This window comes from Lepisma saccharinum, chromosome 3 (assembly GCF_977018435.1).
Source record: "Lepisma saccharinum chromosome 3, izLepSacc3.1, whole genome shotgun sequence".
Classification (NCBI taxonomy): Eukaryota; Metazoa; Arthropoda; class Insecta; order Zygentoma; family Lepismatidae; genus Lepisma; species Lepisma saccharinum.
Genome location: NC_139231.1, coordinates 2,744,832 through 2,772,471, shown reverse-complemented (window position 1 = coordinate 2,772,471; position 27,640 = coordinate 2,744,832). Strand labels below are relative to the sequence as shown.

General features: G+C 37.8%; 2 protein-coding genes across 4 annotated transcripts in view; both read left to right on the top strand.

The window, feature by feature from the left end:
• Positions 1-27,640, top strand: part of Mct1 (Monocarboxylate transporter 1) — a 255,551-nt gene that overhangs the window by 41,070 nt on the left and 186,841 nt on the right. The gene's annotated exons all lie outside the window — the stretch shown is intronic.
• On the top strand, positions 7,204-7,635 carry LOC145984875 (uncharacterized). Its single transcript, XM_083118250.1, has one exon. The coding sequence runs from the start codon at positions 7,204-7,206 to the stop codon at positions 7,633-7,635; it is 432 nt and encodes a 143-aa protein (XP_082974376.1).

The following is a 27,640-nucleotide window of genomic DNA, read 5'->3' as shown; positions in this document are numbered from 1 at the left end:
ACTTATCAACTTCATAGTGTCATTATGAATCAAATTTATTTTTAAAACTTTCCTACTTACCGACTTTTACGTAAAAAATCCCCCTTATTTTGTATTTTGAAAATATTTACGTAGTTAACAAACATTGTTTGGAACATACTGGAACCAAGTTGTAAAACGGTCCCATGCACTTCCATCTTTGAATGTCAGTTAATCATGTCTGCTGCTGGTCGGGAGGGAAGAGGAGATGCAGCAACACAGGGTGCTCTCTTTCTAACAACACACACAAAAACCGATGGTTGACTACGATATGCATGCAGGAGTAGCGCAGGTAAAGAATGCATGAATTTTTCATACATCTTAAAAACATACCTGGTGCTAAATCTCTCTCCCATCCTCACAACCTAAAAGTGTAATCAAGGCCAAACCTGTGCATTAGACCTGACTTCAATACCTGGTTGAAGCAGTGGTTCAAATCCTACTAAACTGTAGTTTCAGTCCTGATTAGCATAAGTGAAATTAAAAACACACAAACCATCAATTCAGTTCGCTTACAGGTGTTTCTACTGTTCAATGAAAAAAAATCATCAAAGGAGTATGTGCCCAAAGCAGTCAAGCAGTCCAAATACATAGACTGGCCATTTTCATTTACATGCTAACCTATATTTGCCCACAAGGAGGAGGCTCCCTTTGTTTTAAAAAAGTTTACTTTGGTGGTCCCTTCATTACATAAATGAACATAAGAAATTAAATAAATAGCTATGAAAACGTATCGAATGTTATATATTCCTCAGTAAGATTCTGCTAATTCTTACTAAAAGTATGCACGTATTCTACTTGAACATATGCATTGCAGAGACTGCACAAATAATGATTTTGTTATCTTATTTGCATTACATGAACAGTGTACTTACTGTATTATGTCCCCATATTGTGTTACTTTGTATATTCATTAAACAAGTGAAAGGTGTAACAATTCTTTTGTGTAACAAAAAAATCACTAGATTTTTTAATGCAAAAATGATTTTTTTTTAGATTATACCATGGTAATGAACATGGGAGTGTCTATATAATACCTAAATAAAAGCACTCATTCCTTCTTCTCCTTTCATTAAGTGAAACAAGTGTAATTCACTAAAAATCATGTAAATTCCGAGTAAAAAAGAGGCCACATGTGAAGTACATGTAGGTTCAAATCTGATGACACCACCATCAAAATGCCAACTTACGGAAGGTCCCCTGCTCACTTTATTAAAACTTATTTTCACATTTCCACATTTATTTCCAGGACATTCTGTAATGGTTCTATTTCTTTTACTTACATTTCAGTAAGTTTTTAATGATACCAACCTTGCGTTCTGAAGTCACTGCGGGATGGTTTCATTGTTAGGCTAAATGCATAAGTTGTTAGGTTAGGCTTATTAGTATTAGCTCTCTGAGCATAAATAATACATTTGCAGTGTATTTATGCTAAGAGAACCAAACTTAACAACGTAGGCATATCACGTCTGACGTCATAACACAAGGTTGGTATTGCCATCTGCGAGAAGGAAGACCTCTCGGAAATACTTAATCGTTGGCTATTTTGTAAGAAAAAAATCTTACATGCAACTACCTGTTGTAGCAAATTGGTGGCTAAGAATATGGAAAAATCCAAATAAATATAAGTAGACACTGGAACTCACTTTTCACAATAGCTCTTGGATGAGCACTTTGCATTATGTGCCACTCCTGTTAAAACTTGCTGAAACACATGGAGGTACTTACCCTGAAGCTGTTTTAGTTAGTTTTCACCCCCACCCCCAAATGTAAGTTTTCTATGGAATATCTTGGTAAAGTCAGAAGTGTCTTCACCACAACATGTGAACTATACTGCTAAAAAAAAAAAAAAGTCTTCAATATTCGATATGGAGAATTATTTCCACCACCGAGGCGAGCATGTAGGGCTATTTTCACCAGGTGTTGAAGATCAGAAATTACACAATCAGGTATTGAAAGTATTTATGGAAGAAATTTGGGCTGCTTAGGAGGAACGTGGTTCATAATTTTTTGGTAATGTTTTGTAGTTAGTAATTGGGAAAAGTAAGTTTGAAGGTACGGAAAATTTTATTTCTTTGAAAAAACTAGAAATACCCATGCAGGTTGGGTGCTCTTGGAAGGAAAAAGTGACATGGTGGTGCACATTCCTGCACAAATTTAGTGAAAGCAAAAAATTCCTACGTTGTTAGGTAGCTAGGTTTAGTTCTCTTAGCCTTAATAACAATTTGTCATTGCATTTATGCTAATAAAACCTAACCTTGTAGGCATTCCTCATCGAAATAATTAAAGTAGCTGTGCGTAAACAATATGGACGCGAACGAATAGAGAAATGCATTATTTTAGTAGCAGGAAAAACATTTTTCATTGTGTTTATGCTATTGGAACCCAACCTACCAGGCCTCACCTAACCTTGTAGGCATTCCTCGTCGAAATAATTAAAGTAGCTGTTCGTAAACAATATGGACGCGAACGAATAGAGAAATGCATTATTTTAGAAGCAGGAAAAACATTTTTCATTGTATTTATGCTATTGGGTTGCTGTTTTAAGTCCACTTTATGCACAGTAAGGCTAATCGGGACTGGACCTACAGTTTAAAGTGGGATCCGAACCACTTGTGCCTCCACCGGTATCGAACCCGGGACCCCTTGATTACAAGGCAAAGACGCTACCACTGCGCCATGGGGGAGGCCCTATTTATGCTATTGGAAACCAACCTAACCTGTAGGCATTCCTCATCGAAATAATTAAAGTAGCTGTGCATAAACAATATGGACGCGAACGAAAAGAGAAATGCATCATTTTAGTAGCAGGAAAAACATTTTTCATTGTGTTTATGCTATTGGAACCGAACCTAACCTTGTAGGCATTCCTCGTCGAAATAATTAAAGTAGCTGTGCGTAAACAATATGGACACGAACGAATAGAGAAATGCATTATTTTAGTAGCAGGAAAAACATTTTTCATTGTGTTTATGCTATTGGAACCCAACCTAACAGACCTAACCTTGTAGGCATTCCTCGTCGAAATAAAGTAACTGCGAAAATAATACGGACGCGAACAAATAAGAGAAATGCAATATTTTAGTAGCAGGAAAAACAAAACGACGCGAACGAATGGAGAAATGCATTGCTTTTAGCAGAAGTAAAAACAATTTTTACGTGCAATAATATAATAGTAATCGGAAAAGTAACACCGGAAAATGGAAGTAGAAGGTACGTAATTTTGTTAATCTATTTAGAGGCAAAAAGCAGCCCATGTTCTGCAGTGAGACCCTGAGCTGCCTAACCTAACAACATTAGCATTCACTGACATAGCAGCAGCAGTCCATATCAGAATACCTGGTGATATTTTTTCAAACTCCATGAATATAAATGCACACTAACGTAAGTTTGATTCACATCAACAATTATATCCATGTAAAAGACCAAGCCAGGTCATAGATCATACACATGCAGAGTTTTAAAACCGGGTGAAAATAGCCCAAAAGCTAGCTTCACAGCGATGAAGCAAGTCCCTCCATTATAATATATCGTTGTGCTTTTAAATATATTTCCTGTGTTATTTCCACCTCAATATATTCTCCTGTTTCATGCCTACACCTTAGTAAGGAAAAAGAACAAACCAAATAGAATTACTCTCTTAGAATTCATTATTCCATCCATGTATACACTAGAACCACGTATCTTATCACACTACATGAAACCACAAAGCAGCCACAAATAAACACTAATCAAAACAGATCATCACCATGCTCCCTGCATTTGTGTAGATTCACAGAACCACCATAAAAAGTATGCTATTGTCTTCACTCCCTTTTGATGTATATACTATTACTACTAACACTATACACTGTCTGGAAACACAATCTTCAATGAAAATATAAAAATTTCTTGATTCACTAACACTGTACGGTACGTAGAAACAGAATTGACCCCTTTCACCTTAATGGAGATTCACTAACAAGATAAAAATCGACCACACTGAAACATTTTTTCAGTATTATTGTTGCAGAAAACAGGCAGGGTAGGGTATTCTTTTCACAGATAAAGTGAAATGTGTCCTTGCAGTCCAGACTTTCCATTCCATTCAACACCTGTGAATATCTGTAATAAAAAAAAAACGAAATTTTAGTATTTTTATAAAAAGAAAAATACATTTACAATCACAGTATATACTATAATATAAATTAAATAACATTTTATATCTCTATGTATTTAGTGAATGATCATCAAACCACTCTTTCACAAGCTTAAACTTTAAAAAAATAATAATTTGGGCAATAAATGCAAAACAAAAATTAAAGATATAGAAATATTCAAAATAATACCAGCACTTTTAATTTTAGTATGAATATGTGGTCAATTTATCTAAATACCACGTGTGCGTTGTAATGTTTATTTGGTTTCCCATTTCTTTCAATGATAAATTTGGTCTCGCTTGTCTGTGCACACACCAAAGCATAGCATCATTTTATTTTCCACCCATGAAAGTATATATATCCCCATTTCATATATTTGCTTAATTTGTTGTTACATAGGAACTAAAATACACTTGAAGTAAGCAACTACACACACAAATACGTACCTCTCTCTTATATAGTATGTATATCCATTGCTTTTTTCCAGCATATTCGGTCAAACATCATTACAAACTGCTTCAAATAATTATCTATCTTCATAGTTTCAATTTTTGACAACATTAACCCGAACTAGAACAAACTATGATACTCTAGTTCGACGTCAACGGTAGCAGCTCAACGAAACCAGACCGGACCAACCGGACAATCGTTATTTCAAATTCGAATACACTCACGCGATGCTGCATTCATTTGTTAACAGTAGAGCGCATGTTAGTTCACTGTACCTAAGGTGCGACGTCGCTAGTGTCGCAGACCTCGAGAGATGAAGTGCGCATGCGCTGCGTAATTTCCATTTTTAGGTGGACTCGGCGCTCTTTCCGTGTATACTTTTTGCTGCAGATGCTGCTGCCAGTCTGCTGATGCAGATGGTGAGGTTCTCGTCCACCTTCTTCCAGCTAGAGACCTGCAGAATGTGTTCCATGGTTGCCTGCTTGACACTTGGCAGGAAGAGAGGGATGCGGTAACGGGGAACAAGATTCACGCTATTAAGCCCACCATAGGTGCATGGAGTTCCTCGTCACACTCCTCCCTCGAGAAGAGGTTGTTCTTACCCGACTGCGTATTGGACACAGCCGTGTAACGCATGGCCAATTGCTGCAAGTGCTGAACCCTCCGATGTGTCGTGTGTAACGAACCTGAATGTTTGCTTAATATTTGTTTAGATATTAAGCTTTTTGAATGTTTGTTATTTCAAATTATGTGCAAGATGTCACAGACCACTTTAGTGAGATTGGTACAGTTGTGGCTGGAATTTGTTTATATGTTTTGGAAATACGTCATAATCTGTTCGCATTGACGTCACTTTTCTATCTCGGCTGAGTAAGTGTATGAACCCGCCTGAATGTTTTCTCCTGACGACGGACTGATTTGGAAAACAGGCGAAGGTAGGGGTATAATAAGCATGTGGTAACGGAAAAAATGGAGTGGAAGAATAGTGTTATTGGTTTGCATTAATTGTGTTTCTTTAATTATTACGTGCAGAAAGATTCGTGTATTTTGGTTTGTTTTGTCTAACGTTGTGTGTTAGTGATTTTGATGTGAAATGCTGTAACAAATGTTTCTTTTCGCATACTCAGGCATCAAATGACAAAACTAAGGTAAACAAACGTGTGTAAATCTGTACATTGCTTGTAAGTCCGCATACGATAAGTAATTATAAAATTGCGTCTAACTTTGTATTTCTTGTTACCCAGCAAGCCCTAGTGAATATAAGAAAGTCTCATGTTCCTGACACAAGGGGCAGCGGAATAACTTTGTAACGACTAGTGTCCAACTGGAGGACGTTGCACGTGTTTGAACGTCGTTTTAAATATTCGGCATATTCTTGTTGAATGTGCCGATTTTGCTTTCGTCAGACAGACTTTTTAATCTTCCCAGCTGTTTGTCATTCCTGTTGGGCGATGACAACAGTGTTTTATCAAATGTTTTTAGTTCTTTTGCGAAGAACTGATCTCTTCCACTGTCTGTGAGAAAGCTTTTAGTATATTCGGACATTTTAATGTCTTGCGTTTGTCTCGTTGTCTTGTAAAGGTCTCTTTACAACCTTGCACTTTCATTTTTTTCCCAAGCGGCCGTTTACAACCCTTGTTTTAACTTTTTAAAGTCAGAATTTTGGGTAAGGGGATATTTCCTCGCATACTTTGAAGAGCCTAAAGTGCCGAATTAGCCAAAACTTGTAATTCAATCAATCGATCAATGAAATATATGAATTAGTTTGCAATAAGTCAATTGCATCTAATTTGCAAACATAAAAGTCAGTAGTTCCAGCTGGAACTTTACGTAATGCACGGTCCTATCAATTCTGGTGAGGACACTAGCATGGGAGTCCTGAAGGGAGGGGCAGGGGATGGCCACACCCAACCAAGGGGATAAATATATTTTTAAAATTACATGTTACCTTTGACTCGAAGAAACCCTTAGTGCGTGTGTGGAAACTAGTACTTCTATCTCACATAAAACTGTAGGTTTGTGCATAAAAGAAAGTAAGATGCTATTTTCAATTACAAGGTACAAAATAATTAAATATGAACTCTTACTATCCTGGTATTCCTCAGTAAAAGTAGTGCCTTTCGCGCAGGGTATTGTTGGAGAGCTCATTAATTCTAGCAGCCTACGGACAACCTTTCGCCGACTATCACATCATGGAGGTGGAGGTTCGACTAGGATCCCGCTTAAACGAGAAGGGTAGGTGTTAGTCGAACGAATGTATGAAAATCGCGCCCATACAAAAATCTGTGTAAATCGCGACCAGTTTAAGTATTCATCCCTAGCGACTACCTTGTCACCATGAGTCACGAACCAACCTGCTCCCCATGAGTCACATTCTACCGCGGTAAACAATACTTTTTTTTATGGATGGGACCTTTAAAATCTGTAGCAAGCAATTTTCTCAAATATACACGATCCATGCAGGCTTTGGAAGCCAAAGAGTGAAACAAACATCTATCCAGTGGCCTTTGCATTCTTACCAAACAAAGGAAAAGAGACATACATACGTCTTTTTCGTAATGTACTTGAACATATGAAAGAATGGAATCGTAAAAATATGACCGCTGATTTTGAACCAGCAGCGATTTCTGCTCTAAAAGTTGCGTTCCCATCAGTTGAAGTGCACGGATGCCATTTCCACATGAGAAAATGTCTGTGGAGAAAAGTGCAAGAATTGGGACTTACTCGCGAATACAGGGAAAATGAAGAAGTAAGATTGCATATCCGCACGTGTGCTGCGCTGGCGTTCCTTCGGCCTGAAGATGTCTTCCATGGCTGGCTCGAGATACATTCCCAAGCACCTACGGTCGCCAAGCTTTCTGAGTTTTTCGACTATTTTGTGGAGAGGTGGTTAGAAAATTGTGAAGTCCCGGTCAGTCTTTGGAGTTCCTACACACGGCGCCATCGAACCACCAACGCAGTAGAAGGCTGGCACAACAAAATTAATAACATGCTGGGAAAGCCGAATCCTAAAAAATTAAAGACGTGATCGAATGTATGAAGACAGAAGCAGAAAATTCAGTGTGTGCGTTAATAAGGACAGAGTTAAGTATGGAAGGCAAACGAAGGAAAGTGTGGATAAAGTGTGATGGGAGTCAGTTTTATTTGAAAAATATGATTAATTGACAGGTAGGGACCGTACTGAGCGCTATTTTCGCTGGGCGCAATTTTCACTGGGCGCGTTTTACAGGACACCTAGTCGAACAACACTCCTTCCTCTCCTGTGGATTCTAGGAGTAGAAGTTACTGACCTACTTTTATGCATGCTACCCGGGCGATCCGACAATTTCCTCTTGCTCTTCAAACCACCAGAATTGCAACTTCGCAATCTGGTATCGAACGAACCCACGACTTGCAGTCTATAAGGCCATAGCAGTTGCAGCCAAGCTAACGCCGGTCCTCGACTTAGAATCTAAACCTGATACCAAAATGTGAGTAAATGAAAGATCAGTACTAAATGAAATTCAACCTACAGTAATTTCGTTCGACAAATAGCACGATGATGGTATAGTTGTAGACTTCAGTGAGGTGAATCGGACTTTAGGTGAGTGTTCATTTCGAAGGACTGATGTCAGTTAAGATGCCTTTCTGGTTAACTGCAGTACCTATATCATATACTTTTACAATTAAAATTCACAAAAGCAACACATTAAAAAAGATCATAAGAAATATTAAGAAAGTGGTAAAATATAGCCCTTGGTACTCAAAGAAAGAACCCTCCTGTCTACAGTTAATTTTTCCGTTATCAAGTTTCTGGGCAGTGGGCAGGGCACTGGAAAAGAATATGCTGGCTGAGAGAGAACTATTCAATCATATCATTAACACATAATAACATGATAAGGTCGCAATTAAACAACTGTTGACATTTGTGTCTCATCTGTAACGTTATATTAAATATTAGCCATATTCAGGAAAACATATTGTACAGTGCGTTCGAAAAGTTCCCGCACTCATTTTTTTAAAAAAAAAAAAAAAAAAAAAAACAACAACAACACATCCGGATGAGTTGGCAAGCCTGCCATGAGGGATTGGTATGACCTTGAAGAACGAGTTTATGTTATATTTAGAGCAGAGCCGCTGTTACAGTCCTCGGTGTGAGACCTACAGAGTACAATCACAGTTTGTCAACAATGCATTTTAAGCGCATCGCCCACTGAGACGTGGAGAAACACGGCTAGAAAAAGCAAGAGAACTTCTGTTGTCTGATTCTATAAAAATCAAATGGTGGAACGCCCACTACAGGGAAACGCGTGGAACCAAAGCGCGGAATTTCCGTGCCAGAAGTCTGCACGTTATCTTAAAGGTTATTATCGCCCACTAAGACGCCGGAAGCAGATCTATTGCGTTCTGTTGCTTTGTTGCTCCGCGTCTCAGTAGGCGTTAATATTTACACGCACACAGCGAATCACTATGTTGAGTATGTCACTTGAGAGGTGTGTGGAGAAATGGAGAAGTCTCTTTCCGATCTTGGTCTGATTTTTGACGAAATTTTTGATTGGACAGAACATGTAAAGACGCAATGTAGGAAAGCTTATGGAACACTTAGGAATCTGAATCGTTCCCGTGACTTCCTCCCTGCGGAATGCAAGCTAAGACTCATCCAAGCATTAATCTACCCTTTGTTCGACTATTGTGATAATGTTTACGGCCCTCAACTCTCGCAAAAGCTCAGTAAAAAAATACAAATGGTGCAAAATGCCTGCTTCCGATACATTTTTCAAGCAAAAAGATCCGATCATATTCTTCCATTCTTAAATAATAATCAGGTTCTTACCATGGCAAACAGAAGGAAGTTGCACTATCTCTGTTTCATACGCCGCATACTGACAGAAGGTAAACCGCAGTACCTGTTTGAGAAGATGCATTCCCGTAGGGAAATCCATCAGTATGTTACCCGTAAGCGGAACAACTTCGATTTACCCCATCACTCTACCACGGCCTATAAATCATCTTTCTCCTTTTCAGCTCCCAAAGCATGGAATGCATTGCCTGCAAATATCGCTAGTGTAAACAACCCATTATATTTCAAAGGTAAAATAAAAGATCTGCTGTTAATGGAACAATGGCAGAGTCGGGGCAGATACTGAAGGCAGAGCGTATAGAAGAGGAAGTGTGCGCACTTCGTTTTCTTCCCGTAAGAGTCATTCCATGCCAAATCAACACAGATATGTGCAATTTTTAACCTGACCATCTCCGATTTTCATGAAATTTGGGGAGTTGAAACTATGCATAGAACTTAGTAACTATGAAAATTTTTAGTCTCGTGCGTCTTGTAATTGTTAAATTATTCAAGGTCAAAGTTTGCAGAAATTGCCTTTTTTGAGCCCGCTTAGCTATACTAAATCTGCTGTAACTCCGCCCCTATTTCGCCTAGGAAGCTCAAATAAAGCTTATTGTACAGGGAATTGAAAAAGCTTTCCAGTGATATATAACAAGCCTACCTTTGGATAAAAATATAATTTTGTCACGTGACCTTGACTTTTGACCTTGAATATCTCAAAACATGTCATCACCAAAAATCGTGAAAAAAATATATTTGGTCCCTCATACCGTACTCTAAAACACACCAAAAAAATCATTCTGGGACTGCAATGGAATCAGAAGATACAAAATAATATGTGTAACTATGTGACTGATAAAAGCCCCATTACATGAACTATGAAGAGTCAAATGTCCCTTAACACTCCCTACAAAATGTGAAGGAGTTATCCTGGGTATAATTGGTCATGAAAGAAATAGGTTAGGCACAGGGAGATTTCTAGCCGTGTGTGTCAAGCGCAGGTCCGGCATATTGTTGACCGCCATATTGAATTTAACGCAAACATTTCAAAGGAAAGGGGGTGATGTGATACGCGTATATCAAATCAGGCTAGAATTTCACGAGAAATGCAGTGGCAAAGATTTCTCTAACGTATCTTTAACCAGCAAAAATTTATTACTGCATGCTTGTAACCATTTTCTCCTTTTCGAGGTGTTAGAAACAAAGCATTGGAATGCTCCTAACGTGTTAGGAACTCATCGAGATCACGCTGACATCTTGGGAGAGAAAGAAGTATACGCACCATTGCATATGATTTTAATCAGCTACATTCACCAAATAGTTGAATAGTGAAGAATATTGGGAAAAGTATCTCAAACAATTACGTGACACTTCCTTTGGAATGAAAAATTCTTCAGTGACGAGGCAAATTTTTATGTTCACGGTGAAGTTAATAAAAATAGTATGCAATACCTGTGATTTGCTCAGTCGAATGGTTGTTGCTGGTAAGCTAATTATGTGGTATAATGTATGGCGAACGGAAATGGTTGGTCCATATTCAACAACGGAACCTTAAATGGTGAGGGCTTCTTGGATTTGTTAAGTGAACAGGTTTTTTCACCCTTGCTTACGGGATATGGCACTTTTCGAGAGTTTTGAAACAGGACAGAGTGTGATCACACTATGTTGGACATTGTAGCAATTTCTTCATGGTAAATTTCTAGGTAGATTGATGGGCAGACGGGGATCTATTAAAAGGCCTGCACATTCCCCAGATCTAACATCTTAGGAGGACTTTTACCTTCAGAAACATTTGAAGAGAATGGTGCATGCACTAAAAGTCCCTGATATTGACCATCTGAGAGAAGGCATAGTTGCTGCTTGCGATGTTGTTGCACATGCTACATTACCAAATGTTCTATGCGAGTGTGACAGACGTCAACGAGTGTGCTCACAGGAACATTGACAACATTATAATGTGCATATATCGTAAGTGAAAGATATGTGTATAACTTTTTGATGGCGTAAGATACGTTGGAAAATCCTTCGTCACTTCATTTCTCGTGAAATTCTAGCCTGATTTGATATACGCGAATCACATCACCCCCTTTCCTTTGAAATGTTTGCGTTAAATTCAATATGGCGGTCAACAATATGCCGAACCTGCTCTTGACACACACGGCTAGAAATCTCCCTGTGCCTAACCTATTTCTTTCATGACCAATTATACCCAGGATAACTCCTTCACATTTTGTAGGGAGTGTTAAGGGACATTTGACTCTTCATAGTTCATGTAATGGGACTTTTATCAGTCACATAGTTACACATATTATTTTGTATCTTCTGATCCCATTGCAGTCCCAGAATGATTTTTTGGTGTGTTTTAGAGTACGGTATGAGGGACCAAATATATTTTTTTCACGATTTTTGGTGATGACATGTTTTGAGATATTCAAGGTCAAAAGTCAAGGTCACGTGACAAAATTATATTTTTATCCAAAGGTAGGCTTGTTATATATCACTGGAAAGCTTTTTCAATTCCCTGTACAATAAGCTTTATTTGAGCTTCCTAGGCGAAATAGGGGCGGAGTTACAGCAGATTTAGTATAGCTAAGCGGGCTCAAAAAAGGCAATTTCTGCAAACTTTGACCTTGAATAATTTAACAATTACAAGACGCACGAAACTAAAAAATGTTATACTTACTAAGTTCCATGCATAGTTTCAATTCCCCAAATTTCATGAAAATCGGAGATGGTCAGGTCAAAGGCTGTGTTGATTTCGCATGGAATGACTCGTAAGCGAAGTGAACAGAGCGGTGCCCCACCGAAACACTGGCAGCACCTTCGCTTGCGAGCGTCTTCTGCTTGCAGTGCGGCCGCGCATTACGTAGAGCGTTGTGTTTTGTTGTGCTAGAATAACATTGTGTACTTTTATTAATGACAACGTTGTTACGTTATTGAGTTTAGTGTCGTTAGATTTGTGATTGATACGTTGTGACTAGTTTGTGTTGTGTTCAACGCATTATTATTGTGCTTGAGACAGCAGCGAGCGAAAACTACAAGATGCCTACGTGTTTCGTACCCAGCTGTAGATCTGGATATGACTCCTGCACAGGCAATATATAAAGGATCAGAAGCACATATAACTTTAATAAAATGGAATGCTGTCCTTACAGATAATCGAAATTCCTTCGCTTCAGAAAAAAAAAAACGCTAGAGTTCTTAAGAGTGACTTTAGAAAGTATGTACTTTAGAAGTGTCCGAATATTTGTGGAAGAACAATTACAAGTACGTTTTGACAGGAAAATGTAATCAAGATCCTATAGAACGCCATTTTGGTATATTACGGTCATTCACTTGTGATGATCATCCCTCCAGTGTGGATTTTCTGCACTTACATATGTGCAAGCAATTTACGTACCAGCAAAACTTGCTTTATTTTCGGAACTGTGAATACGGGACTGAATCTCCTCTGACGTCTTTTGTTAATGAAATGCGAACTCTGGCAACAGCAACCGAAAATAAAAATCTTTCGGTGAAGAAGCAAGCTGAAAATAAAATAAGAGAAAAAATTTCTATTGTTGAAGATGAAATTCAAATACCGGACTGGGAAAACAACATACCGTACTTAAATGAACAAAGTGTTGGTAAATAATACTTGGTGTATCATTTGGCAGGATACACAGTGCGGTATATTTCAAAAGTGACGCATTGTAAACTGTGTACAACTTTTCTGCACGGGAAACCAACTAACGTACCTGCCTCACTTACGCTAATCCAAGACTATGGTTCGGGCGACGGCTGTAAATACCTTACCTATGCATCGGAAAGTGTTTATGATGAGCTGTTACGAGTGGAAGATGATGTTGCAGAGAAATTATCATGTGCTAATAGTTTATGGGGTGATATATTTTTTGAGTGTTTGGACAATTTAAATATAATTGCTGTAAAAACTTCGCAATTAGTAAGCTGTGAAGATCATGTGCTACGTACGCTACCTAAACTCGTATTCCACTATCTGAAATGTCGATTTTTCTTCCGCACCAATGAGATAAGAAAGGAATTAAGTGCCTCGAAGACAGCAAAATCATCTCGGAAATTCTTCAAACTATCCTGCTGCTGAGCTCTTCTCCAAACGTAAGTAACGTGAATTTTTGTTTCTTATGTAGTTAGCTATGTAAGCAACGCGAGCATCTTCCGCGCAGTCTCAAACGTCACCACTGCCATCTAGGCGGTGGACCACGGCAACTCAGGGAGTGCACACACTATTCCTTCTATACGCTCTGCTGAAGGTATGAAGTCACTCACTAAAAGGAATTGTATTATTGTATTATTATTACTATTGTCTTTTGTATTTCTAGTTACACTTTTTTTTTGTATGCAACTAATTCCTATGTATTTTTTTCATTCTTCATTTTTTAATTTTTTTAATTTTTTTTGTATTATTACACTGGGGAACAAAAAAAAGATTTTATTTTGCGGCATAAAGTTTAATAACAGTTTCAGCACACAAAACAGCTGTTATTGACAATTGTATGATTGGTTCAGTTGAATTGACTCCAGTTATAAAAATAAACACACCATGGTAAATATAGGAGGTAAAATTACTCTACGCTTTTCTCGGTAATATCAAAATTTGATAATGGGCTAAAATTCCCATAATAAACTTATTTATTTATTTGTAAATTGTTGCTAGGCAACTTATGAAGCATTGCTAGGCAATATATCGGACACTCAACAAACCTTAAGGAAGAATACCAAAACATAAAAATGGTTTTAGAAAAAAAAATTGAATATGCTGAACATAAGTGGCTCGTGTGTGTGGATTTGAAGATGGTGATTTTTTTACTAGGACAGCAAAGTGGGTACACAAAGTATCCCTGTTTCCTATGTTTGTGGGATAGTCGTGCTAGAGAAAAGCATTGGACGATAAAAGTTTGGCCCCCAAGGGAAAATATTAGTGGGAAAAGCTAATATCATTCATGAACCGCTGATAGATAGGGACAAAATCATCCTTCCGCCACTGCATATTAAACTTGAGTTGATAAAACAGTTTGTCAAGGCCTTAGATACAAGTGGTGATTGTTTCAAATATATATGCCACACTTTTCCAGGACTAAGTATTGAAAAATTGAAGGCAGAAATCTTTGACGGACCACCACAAACTCGTACACTCATAAATGATGCCAATTTTACAACTTACATGTCTTACATCGAATCTGAGGCCTGGCTGAGGTTTGTGTCCGTCGTCAAAAACTTTTTGGGGAATCACAGAGCAGAAAAGTACCCCGATATAGTTGGAAATATGTTGAAATTTTTTTTGAGAAATTGGTAGCTAATTTGAGTGTAAAGATACATTTTCTACATAGCCACATTGACAGATTCCCTGAGAACCTTGGTGATTTTAGTGAAGAACGGGGAGAAAGGTTCCATCAGGATATAAGGATAATGGAAGAAGGGTACCAGGGACGGTGGGATCGCCACGTGATGGCCGACTACTGTTGGAGCGTACAGAGGGATTGTCCTCAAAAGCAATACAGCAGGAAATCGTATAGAAAACGTTTCACATAGTTTGTTACTTCATTGTGTACATATTTTCTTAATTATTTTGATCATAGGCCTATATAAATTTATTTTTATAATAATGATTGTAATCACAAAAAGAAATATTAAATTGTTGTTGGAAGTCCATTTATATGTATGTCTTATGTTTCCGCCATTTTGGTTTAGTTGCATTTATTTCATAAATTAGAGCCAATTCAGGAAATATATTATTATATCATTATTCAGCAGCATGAAATTGCCCTAAATTAGCTCTCAAACACTGTGCCGCAATTTCACTGTTCCCCAGTGTTATTATTATTATTTTTACGTTTAGCTTACTGCTCCATAAGTTTATAATAATCTCATATGTATTATCATATTGACAAGGGTTAGGTGGCAGAGCAGCCCTTGGCTGAACCTCGCCCGCTGAATAAAGAAAATTTATTATTATTATTATTATTATTATTATTATTATTATTATTATTATTATGATCCGGCACCAGCTAAAACCGCAATGGATGATTGCTTCAAATTTAGTTTCAATATTATTTTTAATTATTTCAACGTGCGAAAAGTGGTTTACTGTCTTGTCAGTGTGTTACCGACCTCAGATAATTACAGTATTACTCACATTTAGCTTACAAATTATTTTTTGTGTATTTCAAGACATATTTAACAAATGCATGTATTCATTACGTTAACAAGTTCAATAAATTATAAGCCAAAATTTCTCAAACTTTCGGCGACTTTTCGAACGCTCTGTATTAGGAAACTCGAAAGTTATTTCACAAGTGAAAGCAGTTTTTTACCCGAAAGAAAGCTCAAATCTGTGATTGTGCAAGAACCTGATAAAGGACAATAATTATGAGCCGAAGAATTGGAAGGAAATGTTCTGATGGAGAAGCGTGTTGGGTCTTGGACTCACGAAAGCGTCACCGACATCCAAGTTCGAGTCATCGCATTTCGATAGTTACGATTTGAATTTAAAAAAATGAAATGGACATAAAAATAAGAAGAGTACCAAAATCAGTTGTGGTGGAGTTTGAAAAGGTAGTAAATGAACACAAGATTATATCCAAATCTAAGCTAAACATTTCAACTCTTTATCTCAAAGCCAGTTCTTGCAACAGAAAAGTCATAAATGTCAACAGTCATGCTCAAGGACAATGTAAAATGGCTCAGAGTTTTAATCATACTCATTACTACTTACATGTTAGCCATTCCTGAAGACTTTTCACTGAGCTCGAAATAAAATTAAATCTAGAATGGTTACTTTATCTGAAAGCAAAATGGAACTCTCTCGCACGGTCGCGATGAACAAGGAATTAATTGCAGTTCCATAGATACGTCACGTAGCTATTTTTCAACAGTTGAATATTTTTGCTCTTCAATAATGCAAGAATGCGCAAATCAAACTTAGCGGTGCATTCCATTCTTTACTGGATCTATGTGTCTGCATATACGAGGCTCATTTCAAATCTAGGTGTTTGCATATACCGCATTTAAGAAATAAGGGCCGAATATTTATAAAAAGTGACTTGCAAGACTGAACGTATCGTGCCTGAGCAGTAACATCAACTAGTCCATTGGCGACCCAGCAATCATAATTTCGCTAGCCAGCTGTTGGTTATCCTGTGAGTTAGAGCGTGTTAAAATGGCTGCGCGATTACACAACCCCGCCAATTGAGAAGAACGGTCCGCGATTTGATTGATTACTGCCAAAGGTCATAGAGCTGCCGAAATTCACAGAGAATTGTGCGAAGGGTATGGTCCGAGTGTAATGAGTGAAGGAAAAGTACGGCAATGGTGTGCGTTCACACCCAAGAAAGGCGAAAATGTTCAAGGAAACTCCATCTGCACGAAAAGTCTTGGCAGCTGTTTTCTGGGACCAACAAGGTATGCTTTGGTGGATTTCATGGAGCCGGGAAAACAATCACGTCGCAAAGTGTACTGTGGAACACTATCAATACAAGACGTGCCATACAAAACCGACGACGTTAATTGCTACGCTTATCCATGACAACGCTAGTCCAAACACTGTTGCCTTCGCTCTCTAGACGTTTCAGAGATTCGGATAGGGAATTTTTGATCACTCCTCGAATAGTTCGGACCTTTCGCCTAGTGACTATCATGTCTTCTTGCACCTCAAAAGGTGGCTTTCGTCTCAACGATTCCAAGAAACTGAGGCGTTGAAAGCTGTTGAGTTGAATTGGCTGAATTCCCAGGCGGCGAACTTCTCTGCAGAGAGTAGTTACACAGTACCAAATGTGCTTGAATAGTAATGTTGACTTAATCAATCGGCCCTTTCTCTTGAAATGCGTCTCGTATATGCACTCTCTTTAGGGAAAGCTAAAGATCCTGATCAATATATTTGTACATAAAATATCAGCATATATGTTAATGGTAGCGTCGTCGCCTTGTAATCAAGGGGTCCCGGGTTCGATACCCGGTGGAGGCACATGGCACAGTAGTTCGGATCCCACTTTAAACCGTAGGTCCAGTCCCGATTAGCCTTAATGTGCGTAAAGTGGACTTCAAACACCAACACTTGTTTCTACAAGTATGTTGAGTACAGAGGATAGAAGTCAGAATTGTTAAGACAATAAATACAAAGGGTTTTCTTTCTTCAGTCAAACTTCATGTTTTCACAATCATCATGTAGACATTCGGACTGCCGAAGTCACAAAAACAAGTAACATTTTAAATTTCAAGCTATTCAACTACATCGACATAATTTCAAATTTCATCCACTTTACAAATATTTTCCACTTCATTTAAAAATGCATTTTTAGTTCTTAGTGTATATTGAATATCCGTTAAAACTTTTTAAATTTGCTACTCAATAAAATAATTAAGAAATAATGGAGAATTAGCAATAGTATATTTTCTGAGTTATTACGCACGTAAAAACATGGAAGAAAAACTCAATTCATTTCTGTGTCGTCAAGAACATAATAAGTATGTTGATTAAATGATTGATTTGATTTATTTTACTTCGCTTTTCTGCCACTTTTGGCTAAAATAGGTTCTGAAAAAGTTCTGCCCTCTCTATCTCTAGCACAGAGCGCTAAAATGCCAGGGGTCCCGGGTTTATGTTTGAGAATTGAGTAAAATGCGCAGCACGTGAAAACAGAGAAAACTACCCCTTAGGAGTTTTCTTTTATATATACAGGGTGGCGCATAATGTATCTACCAACTTCAAACGACAACGAAAAGACAGTGAGTGCTTGTAGTAACTTATGTGATTATGAAATAAAAATATACACATAGGCATTTAATACAGTGTATAATATGGACAATGCAGACATCTGTCAACCTGAAAAATGTCCTCCTTCTGCTTGAATGTACTATTCGAGGCGATGCGGGAAGGCTTTCATGATGTAGATCTATTTGGATGAAGGCTCCAACCGCTGCAATCCATGTCTGCACTGGCCAACGCTCCATGGTATACTAATTGCCTGACTCCCAACTATCCACGGATGTAGGTGTGCCACATATTTGCAGGTATATTCTGTCAGTGTTGCCAACTCAAATTGGTAGATACAATATGCGCCACTCTGTATACGAGCCGTGTTCCTGTACTAAAAGAGATAAAATAATCACGTTTGGTGCCAACACTGTCCGGAATGTATTCTCCCCATACCCAAAGCAGCCATGCTCCAGCTGATTTAATATGAAAGTAGTCACCGTATGAGTATGGCGCATCGTATTGAGGTGGCGTCCAAAATTAAGGTGCGCTCTGTTGCCCGACTTTTGTTGACACGAAGGCATAATGAGAGTGAAATCCATCGCCAAATTGTCAAGGTGTATAGTGAGAATGCAATGTCACACCCCATGATCAGATTTTCGAAGAGGAAAGAACAAACGTGAAAGACGAACAGTGTGTTGGACAGCCTGCAACTGTGAACACTATCGAGAAAACGGAGCTTGTGAATGCAATCATCCTTGCCACCCGCCACGTGAAAATTAAAATAGATTGCAAGTGAACTGAACATATCCTACGATAGTGTGTCTATGCTGATTCATCACCAGTTGGGTGTATCGTAAATTGTGCTCTCACTGGGTGCCGCGATTGTTAACCGATGAGCGTAAAAGTCAACTCAATTGAAATTGGACGGAATTTTTACACACAAGAAATAAAAAAAAAACTGGTCACACGATTCAAAAAGTGCTTGGAATACTTTGGTGACAGTCGAAAAAAAGTTAAATGTTCATACATTTTTGTACAATAATTATTTTCTTTCTAATGTGTTTTCTTTGTTTTACACGGGAGGGGTGTAACTTACTTTTTGATTGGCCCTAGTATAATGAAGCGTGGTTGACACGTTGTGCTACGACGCCAGGGATCCCGGGTCCGAATCCTGGCCTGAGCATGGGTGTTCTTTGTAAGTGTACGGTGATCAATTTCATCATATCATCGCTCAACCTCGCTTTCGCGATTAGCCAAAAATAGCGGAATGCGAAATAAAATAAACTAAATCAATGTGTTTCATTCAGTCACATACAAATTGAGTATGCCTCCTCTTCCACACATACACACACACACACACACACACACACACACACACACACACACAAAATATTCTTTACTCCTCACTCTCGTCTTGCACCACTACCACGCCTCTACTATTGTGTTGAATTGTGTGAAATAAAGATATCACACCAAAAGGCATAACGAATGGAACAGGGGCAGCAGCATATCATCCCGTCCAATCTCTTTGAATTTCTTAATGCGCAAATGTAGCATTACTTAATGAGTTACTATCACTTACATGAAGGGGGAATGTTTCGGTATCTTGTGTTTGGAACAAAGATAATAGCATAAATCAGATAATGGTAAGTCTATCTTATCGTCGACATCGATATGAGTCCATTGTCGTCAACTTGGTTCACATTGTTGCACAATTTGTCCCTTGGTAGCGGACTATGAACTTCAAGATCTCACGTTTTTCTTATCAAGTTTAAGGTGAGAGCTTGAGAAACTCCTGAAAGAATCTAGGGCTTCCACACATAGTGTTGCCAAGTCAAAAAAATATCGGAATTCCCAATTCCCTGTAAAAGTTTTCGTAATTACCTAAAAACATTCGTTATTACATTTATACCTTTGTTTTGAAAGTTGTTGGAAGACAAGAATTGTAATGGGGACCATATAAAGGGGTTTGCGTTTATATACTCGGTGTTTTCCCACTTTTTGACTATTTTAATTTGAAAATTTAGATTTTTCTAAAAATTTCGGAGGGAGATGTAGCTACATCAGCTCCCTCTGCGTACGCCAGTGTCTATCCCAATCTTAACATACAACACATTTTCACTTGAGGCGAACACATTTTTTTTTTTTTTTACTCTGGTAGAGATCTGTGATATATTTGCAAATCTGGTGCGCTGACGAATGACCACCCCTTGGCCTAAAACGCATTAAGGGCAGGAGGAACAGTTTTTGTCCAGCCGGACGCGAGAACCTTGAACTGTTCCTCCCCCACCGACATTTCTCCGCTGCAAGCTGGAGAAAGAAAGGTCTGTGCGCTGGATGGTCCTAGGAGGAGGAGAAAACTAAACATTACGCTTATGGGAGTATTATTGTTTACTTATTGTCCTCGGAATATCAAACTTCGGATGGCACAGAAAAACGGACGGAAGGAGGACAGATTAAAGATTTGATTGGCAGGCGGAAAAGTCGAAATTTTCATTTGATTAACCGTAATTTGAAGTTGAAGTTGTTGTTTGTTTTTTTTTCTCCATAAGGAATACATGGTATTCTGAAAATTCTTAATCATCACATTTTTCAAACATTGTGTCTAGCTTATAACTGCAGGAGACCTTAGAAAGAGCACTTCGCGGGCTAACAGCAGACTTCGCTCGAACACTGTTGCCGATACTCTCGTGTCGTATGTTCCTCAGCAGTGTTGCCACAATTTGTAAGCACAATTTCCCTTTCCAAGGGGTAAAATTTCCCTTTTTCGCCCATTTTTTCCCTTCATCTAAAGAATTATTATTATTATAATTATTATTAATAATAATAATTAAATATTATCGTTGACCCATGTTCGTATGTATGTATAAAATGTTAATCAATTTAATTTTTAAATGCTACGATGCCAGGGGTACCGGGTTCGAATCCCGGCCTGGACATGGCTGTTTGTGAGTGTCCATTCATAAATGTCATCATATCATTACTCATCCCCATCTTTGCAATTAGCCAAAAGTGGCAGAAAAGCGAAGTAAAATAAACCAAATCAATAAACAATAAAATCAATAACTTGTAAATGTTTTTTTTTGAAAGATTTATATTTATTTCTAAACCAAGCTCATTTTTTGTTTTGAGATGAAAGCTAAAACTATGTTATAGTTGGGAACTGAAGATTTTCATCAGTAAAAAGCAAAACACACAAACAGAGATTGGATTTAGGGAGACCAATGCCCCTTGTCTTCATCACACCATCAGAAGAAAATTAAAAATATTCTACACAAAATGCTGTTCTAGTAAGGCGCACATATGAAGAGTTTGTGTGGAAAATCACATTTTTGCCTCCCCATAAAAATATTAAGTTCGGCGCATGGATATACGCGTTTTATTAAAAAAAGATATATAGTACATACCTGAGCAAATGTTCTATTCTGGTAAATTTCACATATTAGGTGGAAGAAACTTCTAAAACACAGCAAGTTTTTTATTAAAATTTAATCTATTGTTTGTCACTTCTTGCCACTGTGCACGGAATTTTTTAAATTTGTTTCCGCGGTATTTTTTCATCTTCCGATAATTCTCCACGACGTTTTCTAATATATTCTGGAGTTGCAGATAGTTTACTTCGCTTCCCTTGTTCTCCCGTCGTCCAAGACGGGCACAGCCTTCCACCAAACACTCCCACAGGACGAATAACCCACCCAGTGTCCAATGAAGACTGAAGTAAAGATAGGTTTGCGACAAAGATAACTTTATGGTTTGCACGTGTAGTGTTTGAGGCAAAATTCAGAGAACCGGGGAAAGCTTAAATAAACAATACCCTCGGACTCCCACTCCCATAAGGGTGAATGGCCAAAGACCTCCGGCCACTAACGGTAGCCAGATGTGGGTCAACCCAAATTCCACCTTTCCTCTCAGAATAAAGTATACGACAAAATAAAAAAAAATAATAAGTTCTCATTTTCAAAACTGGAATCTGTTATAATGTTTAATATAATTAATGTTTAGTCTGTCTTAAAATTTCCCTGAAAATTCGCTATTTTTCATCGAATTTCCCTTTTCCCTTTTCACTTAAAATTAGCTCCAAATTTCCCTTCAAAAAGGGAAATTTCCCTTCATGTGGCAACACTGTTCCTCAGCCGAACAAACAGGCCGAGGTAGCAAGAGGCTGAGGTCACTCACCCTTCCAGAAGGGTGCAGCGAGCTAGCTGTGGCCACCGGGCTCGCTCATTCGCGGACCTGATTGGTTCTCAAAGACACACCCCATATTGTCGTCTGCTACAAGCCCGCGAAGCGATCTTTTTAAGGTCTCATGGAGTATAATAATAATAATAAAAAATTCGCTTCCACTTGCAACATGGGGAGAAATTCATACTCTCTTGTTCGCTGTGGATTTTTCAGTAGCAGTGCCCATTCTGACGATATTTAAATAAATGCATAACTGGTGCGAAACCGTTACTCTTCGCCTTACGCCATACCTGTATAGAATTAAGAAAAATATAGCCCCCACTCATAAAATAGAGATACTAATATAAATGTAGCAAAAACTACAGTATGGAATTCCAGAGGTGCTCGGAGGTAGCAAAATATAACAATAGATATATATCCAATTAAGATTGCACGCTAGCAATTTCTTTCACATTCAATAATGTACATCGTATTTATAAATAATCAGACACAAGTTTATATGAGCAGGACCCTGTGGCCAAGTGGTAGTGTGAATGGTTGGGGATACCTCCGTGTAGGGGGTGTTTCCCTTTATATATAAAAAAAAGTGGTTAGCGCATCGCGCTGCGACGCCAAGGGTCCCGGGTTCGAATCCCGCTCGGCCTTGGTTCTTTGTGAATGTCCATTCATCAATTTCATCACTTATCCCCATCTTCGCAAATTAGCCAAGAGGCAGAAAACGTGAAGTAAAATAAACTAAATCAATCAATCAATAAGTTCATATGAATAAGTCGTATGTGTAGTAACAACATTTTTATTCAGGCGAAATTTTCATATTTATCTATATTTTGTATTTCCCTTTGTATTTTTCTTATTTCCTGTCTGTCTTGTGCATTTAGGCTAATCGCGATGATGGAGATTAATGGACATGCGTGAAATGGAAAGAGAAACCAATGCCAGGGCTGGGGTTCGAACCCGGAATCTTCGATGGCGTGGTCGATCACTCAAAAGGGTACGTCCGTCTCGTTCCAGGTTTCGTCTTGAAAAGTTTCGAAGAGCCCTAACGGTGATGGTATTACGCGAACGACAATCTCTATTTAGAATAAAACCCTCTAAGCTTTAAATGTTTTTATCTTCTCGTACAACGAAGAAACAATTACTTAAAAAGTTATTTACAGGGACTGCAATCCAATTAAGAGATTACACTGGGGAACAAAAAAAAGATTTTATTTTGCGGCATAAAGTTTAATAACAGTTTCAGCACACAAAACAGCTGTGATTGACAATTGTATGATTGGTTCAGTTGAATTGACTCTAGTTATAAAAATAAACACACCATGGAAAATGTAGGAGGTAAAATTACTCTACGCTTTTCTAGGTAATATCAAAATTTGATAATGGGCTGAAATTCCCATAAGAAACTTATTTATTTATTTGTAAATTGTTGCTAGGCAACTTATGAAGCATTGCTAGGCAATATATCGGACACTCAACAAACCTTAAGGAAGAATACCAAAACATAAAAATGGTTTTAGAAAAAAATTGAATATGCTGAACATAAGTGGCTCGTGTGTGTGGATTTTGAAGATGGTGATTTTTTTACTAGGACAGCAAAGTGGGTACACAAAGAATCCCTGTTTCCTATGTTTGTGGGATAGTCGTGCTAGAGAAAAGCATTGGACGATAAAAGTTTGGCCCCCAAGGGAAAATATTACAGTGGGAAAAGCTAATATCATTCATGAACCGCTGATAGATAGGGGCAAAATCATCCTTCCGCCACTGCATATTAAACTTGGGTTGATAAAACAGTTTGTCAAGGCCTTAGATACAAGTGGTGATTGTTTCAAATATATATGCCACACTTTTCCAGGACTAAGTATTGAAAAATTGAAGGCCGGAATCTTGGACGGACCACCACAAATTCGTACACTCATAAATGATGCTAATTTTACAACTTACATGTCTTACATCGAATATGATGCCTGACTGAGCTTTGTGTCCGTCGTCAAAAACTTTTTGGGGAATCACAGAGCAGAAAAGTACCCCGATATAGTTGGAAATATGTTGAAAAATTGAAATTGGGAGCTAATATGAGTGTGAAGATACATTTTCTACATAGCCACATTGACAGATTCCTTGAGAACCTTGGTGATTTTAGTGAAGAACGGGGAGAAAGGTTCCATCAGGATATAAGGATAATGGAAGAAAGGTACCAGGACGGTGGGATCGCCACGTGATGGCCGACTACTGTTGGAGCTTACAGAGCTTACATCCTAAAAAGCAATACAGCAGGAAATCGTATAGAAAACGTTTCACATAGTTTGTTACTTCATTGTATACATATTTTCTTAATTATTATGATCATAGGCCTATATAAATTTATTTTTATAATAATGATTGTAATCACAAAAAGAAATATTAAATTGTTGTTGGAAGTTCATTTATATGTATGTCTTATGTTTCCGCCATTTTGGTTTAGTTGCATTTATTTCATAAATTAGAGCCAATTCAGGAAATATATTATTATATAATTATTCAGCAGCATGAAATTGCCCTAAATTAGCTCTCAAACACTGTGCCGCAATTTCACTGTTCCCCAGTGTTATCTATCCAGCTCTTATTCCTCATTGTTATTTCTGGATCTTCATCCTTTGTACGTTCGCACACTAAACGTTTAATATTCTGCACTTTGAAATGTTAATTTAATTTTCACATTTCTCGAAAACAGTGATTAAATAAAATAAAAATCGTGATTTTTAAAAATTGGGTCTAGCAACACTGCTCAGAGATAGTATACGTCACGAGAATTGAAAGAAAATAACCCAACAGCACTTGAAATGTAGAGATATCCAGAAATAACAGGACAAACTTATCAAAACTCGTAACACGTCAAGCACGAAGAAATTCCTGAAGTACATATTTTGCATGACTTTCTGTCCTTCACTCCTTTCATTCCCGAATGCATTTGGTTGGTAATATTTTAGTATTTTTATTGTATGCTGACTAAAAGGGCTGCGTTCGCTATTTTAAAAAGTAACGCGTTACACTTACCGTTACGTTACGTTAGTTTGCTATGAAGGCAATTAACTGTTTACACAAGTATCGCATTTGTTATCCGTAGTAGAGGTTTTCCCAGAGTAACTTCCAAGGCAAAAGTTTAAAACAATACGACAAAGCATGCTTCGCTCTGCAAATCAATCCTACAGTACTGAATTTATCAAGATAATGCAAAGTTACAAAGTACCACTACAATTACTAACTAACTAACTAACTCTCTAGCCTCCATAAACCTGAAGGTTTATGGCTGCAGCAACACAAGCCTTCAATCTGTCCTTATCCTGGGCAAGATCAATCCAATCTTTTCCCTCTTTAGGTCCATCTCAACGTTATCCTTCCATCTTCTTGGCCTTCCTACAGGTCTCTTACCATCAGGTTTCCCAACAAGAATCCTGTAAACTCTTCTTTCCTCGCCCATTCGTGAAACATGGCCTGCCCAAATAAGTCATCTCGATTTAATCATTCTAATAATATCTCGAGATGAATACAAATTATGAAGTTCTAAATTCTCCTGTCTCCTCATTCCTTTTAGGTCCAAATATTTTTCTTAAGATTTTTTTTTTAAATAAATTTTCAAACCACTAGAATTACTTTTCTAATTTCGGTAACATATTACAAACCAAAGTCAGACAAAGTAACACTTTACGTTATTCCATGTGAGACTAAAGGAATATTTAAATAAATTCAGATTGCATTAATTTTACATTTTCCTGTGTGATTATAAAAACGTCTAGGTACATTTTCTCCGTATCACACTAGTTTAGGAATCTAACCGTTTGATGTTAAATCGCTTTAGCGACTAAGTCGTGAATTTTGGCGGCTAATGTTATGCATTCATTACCAAATGTCGACTAAATATCGAGGTATAGTTTCGAATCCTCTTTACCCGTTGGTGGTATCATATCATAAAAAGTTGGTACTGTTATGCAAACGTGCTGTATAAACGAATCTGTGAGTCACGGCTCTAGCTTCAATGCCAAACATGCTTTTGAAGGCCGTTTTTCACTCTGGATAACATATCAATGTTTCCGCCAAGCAAATCCGATAATGCTAACAATTTCTTCACGTGCGCTCCACTACTGCGAAAACTAAAATCCCGTTAAAGTGAGATTGTCAATCGCACAACCTTGTAAACATTGTTGCCAACTCATCTTTTTTTCTTGAGCCACATCTAGACCTTTTGTGCTCCTTTTAAAGAGGAACTTTTTCTCAGTTCCGCAAACCATATTTAGTGTACAGGATGGCCACGAATTAATGGGGCACCTTTTGATCATCAATTACGTTTAACATTGAGCAACTTCTTTTCCTGTAGATTGTAACTTAGGCATCACAATGACAATTTTAGGTATCTGTTTTCCACATAATTATCAATTTGATATCCATTTAAATCAATGCAAGCTTAGGGACGTAATTGACTTTCCTTTTATCTGTTCGTAGCATACGACATTTTTAAGGTCTGAAACCCTTCTGGTTGCATCAAATAACTTGTTGATTCTTGAAATAGCGTCACTTCGAGTGCTAGAGGTCACTTTTAAGTGCTAGAGGTCCACGTTCAGCTACACGTTGTTGGTAATGGAAAATACAAGTACACATTTGACACGCTGCTCAATATTTACGCGACTTGCTACCATTCTAAACAACATCCACTTCTTCCGTCACGTCGGTCAGATTTTACATACGTGTAAAGAAAGATGAAAAGGAAAGAAAAATACTAGCTCAATTAATACAAAAGTTACAGTGACGTGCCCCTAAATTCGTTGGCACCCTGTATAGTGTTGCTTGTACGATTGACAAGATATACAAGTTACAGGGATTGCACTGGTTTGCCATTTCACATTTTACTCAGATTTTTACGCTACGTATTTTCACTGCTGGGTTGAAATGACCGAAGTATAAAACATTATTTATGACTCAGGATTTTCTTCAATAGCGGCTCATATTGCTTAACTCACGATATCTTTGCCGCCGGTTCCAGGTTCGAACCTGGTGTGGGTATGGTTGTTACTTTATCAGTTTCATCTAATAATAATTTCATCACCAAATGATTGGCCCAAAATAGCGGAAAACGGACGTAAAATAATAATAAAAAATTAAAAATAACGGTACTAAGTATTTATTTACATAAAAACTTAATTTTTAAAAAATGTTTCTGCATTCCTAAGTGGTCTCTTCCACTGTATTGTGACATTGGCCCCTATTTTAGTAGAATGCTACAACCACTGCTATAACACAGAACGTAGAAAGTCCTTGGTTCCAGTCGCTACAGGAGTGTGGTCACCGTCG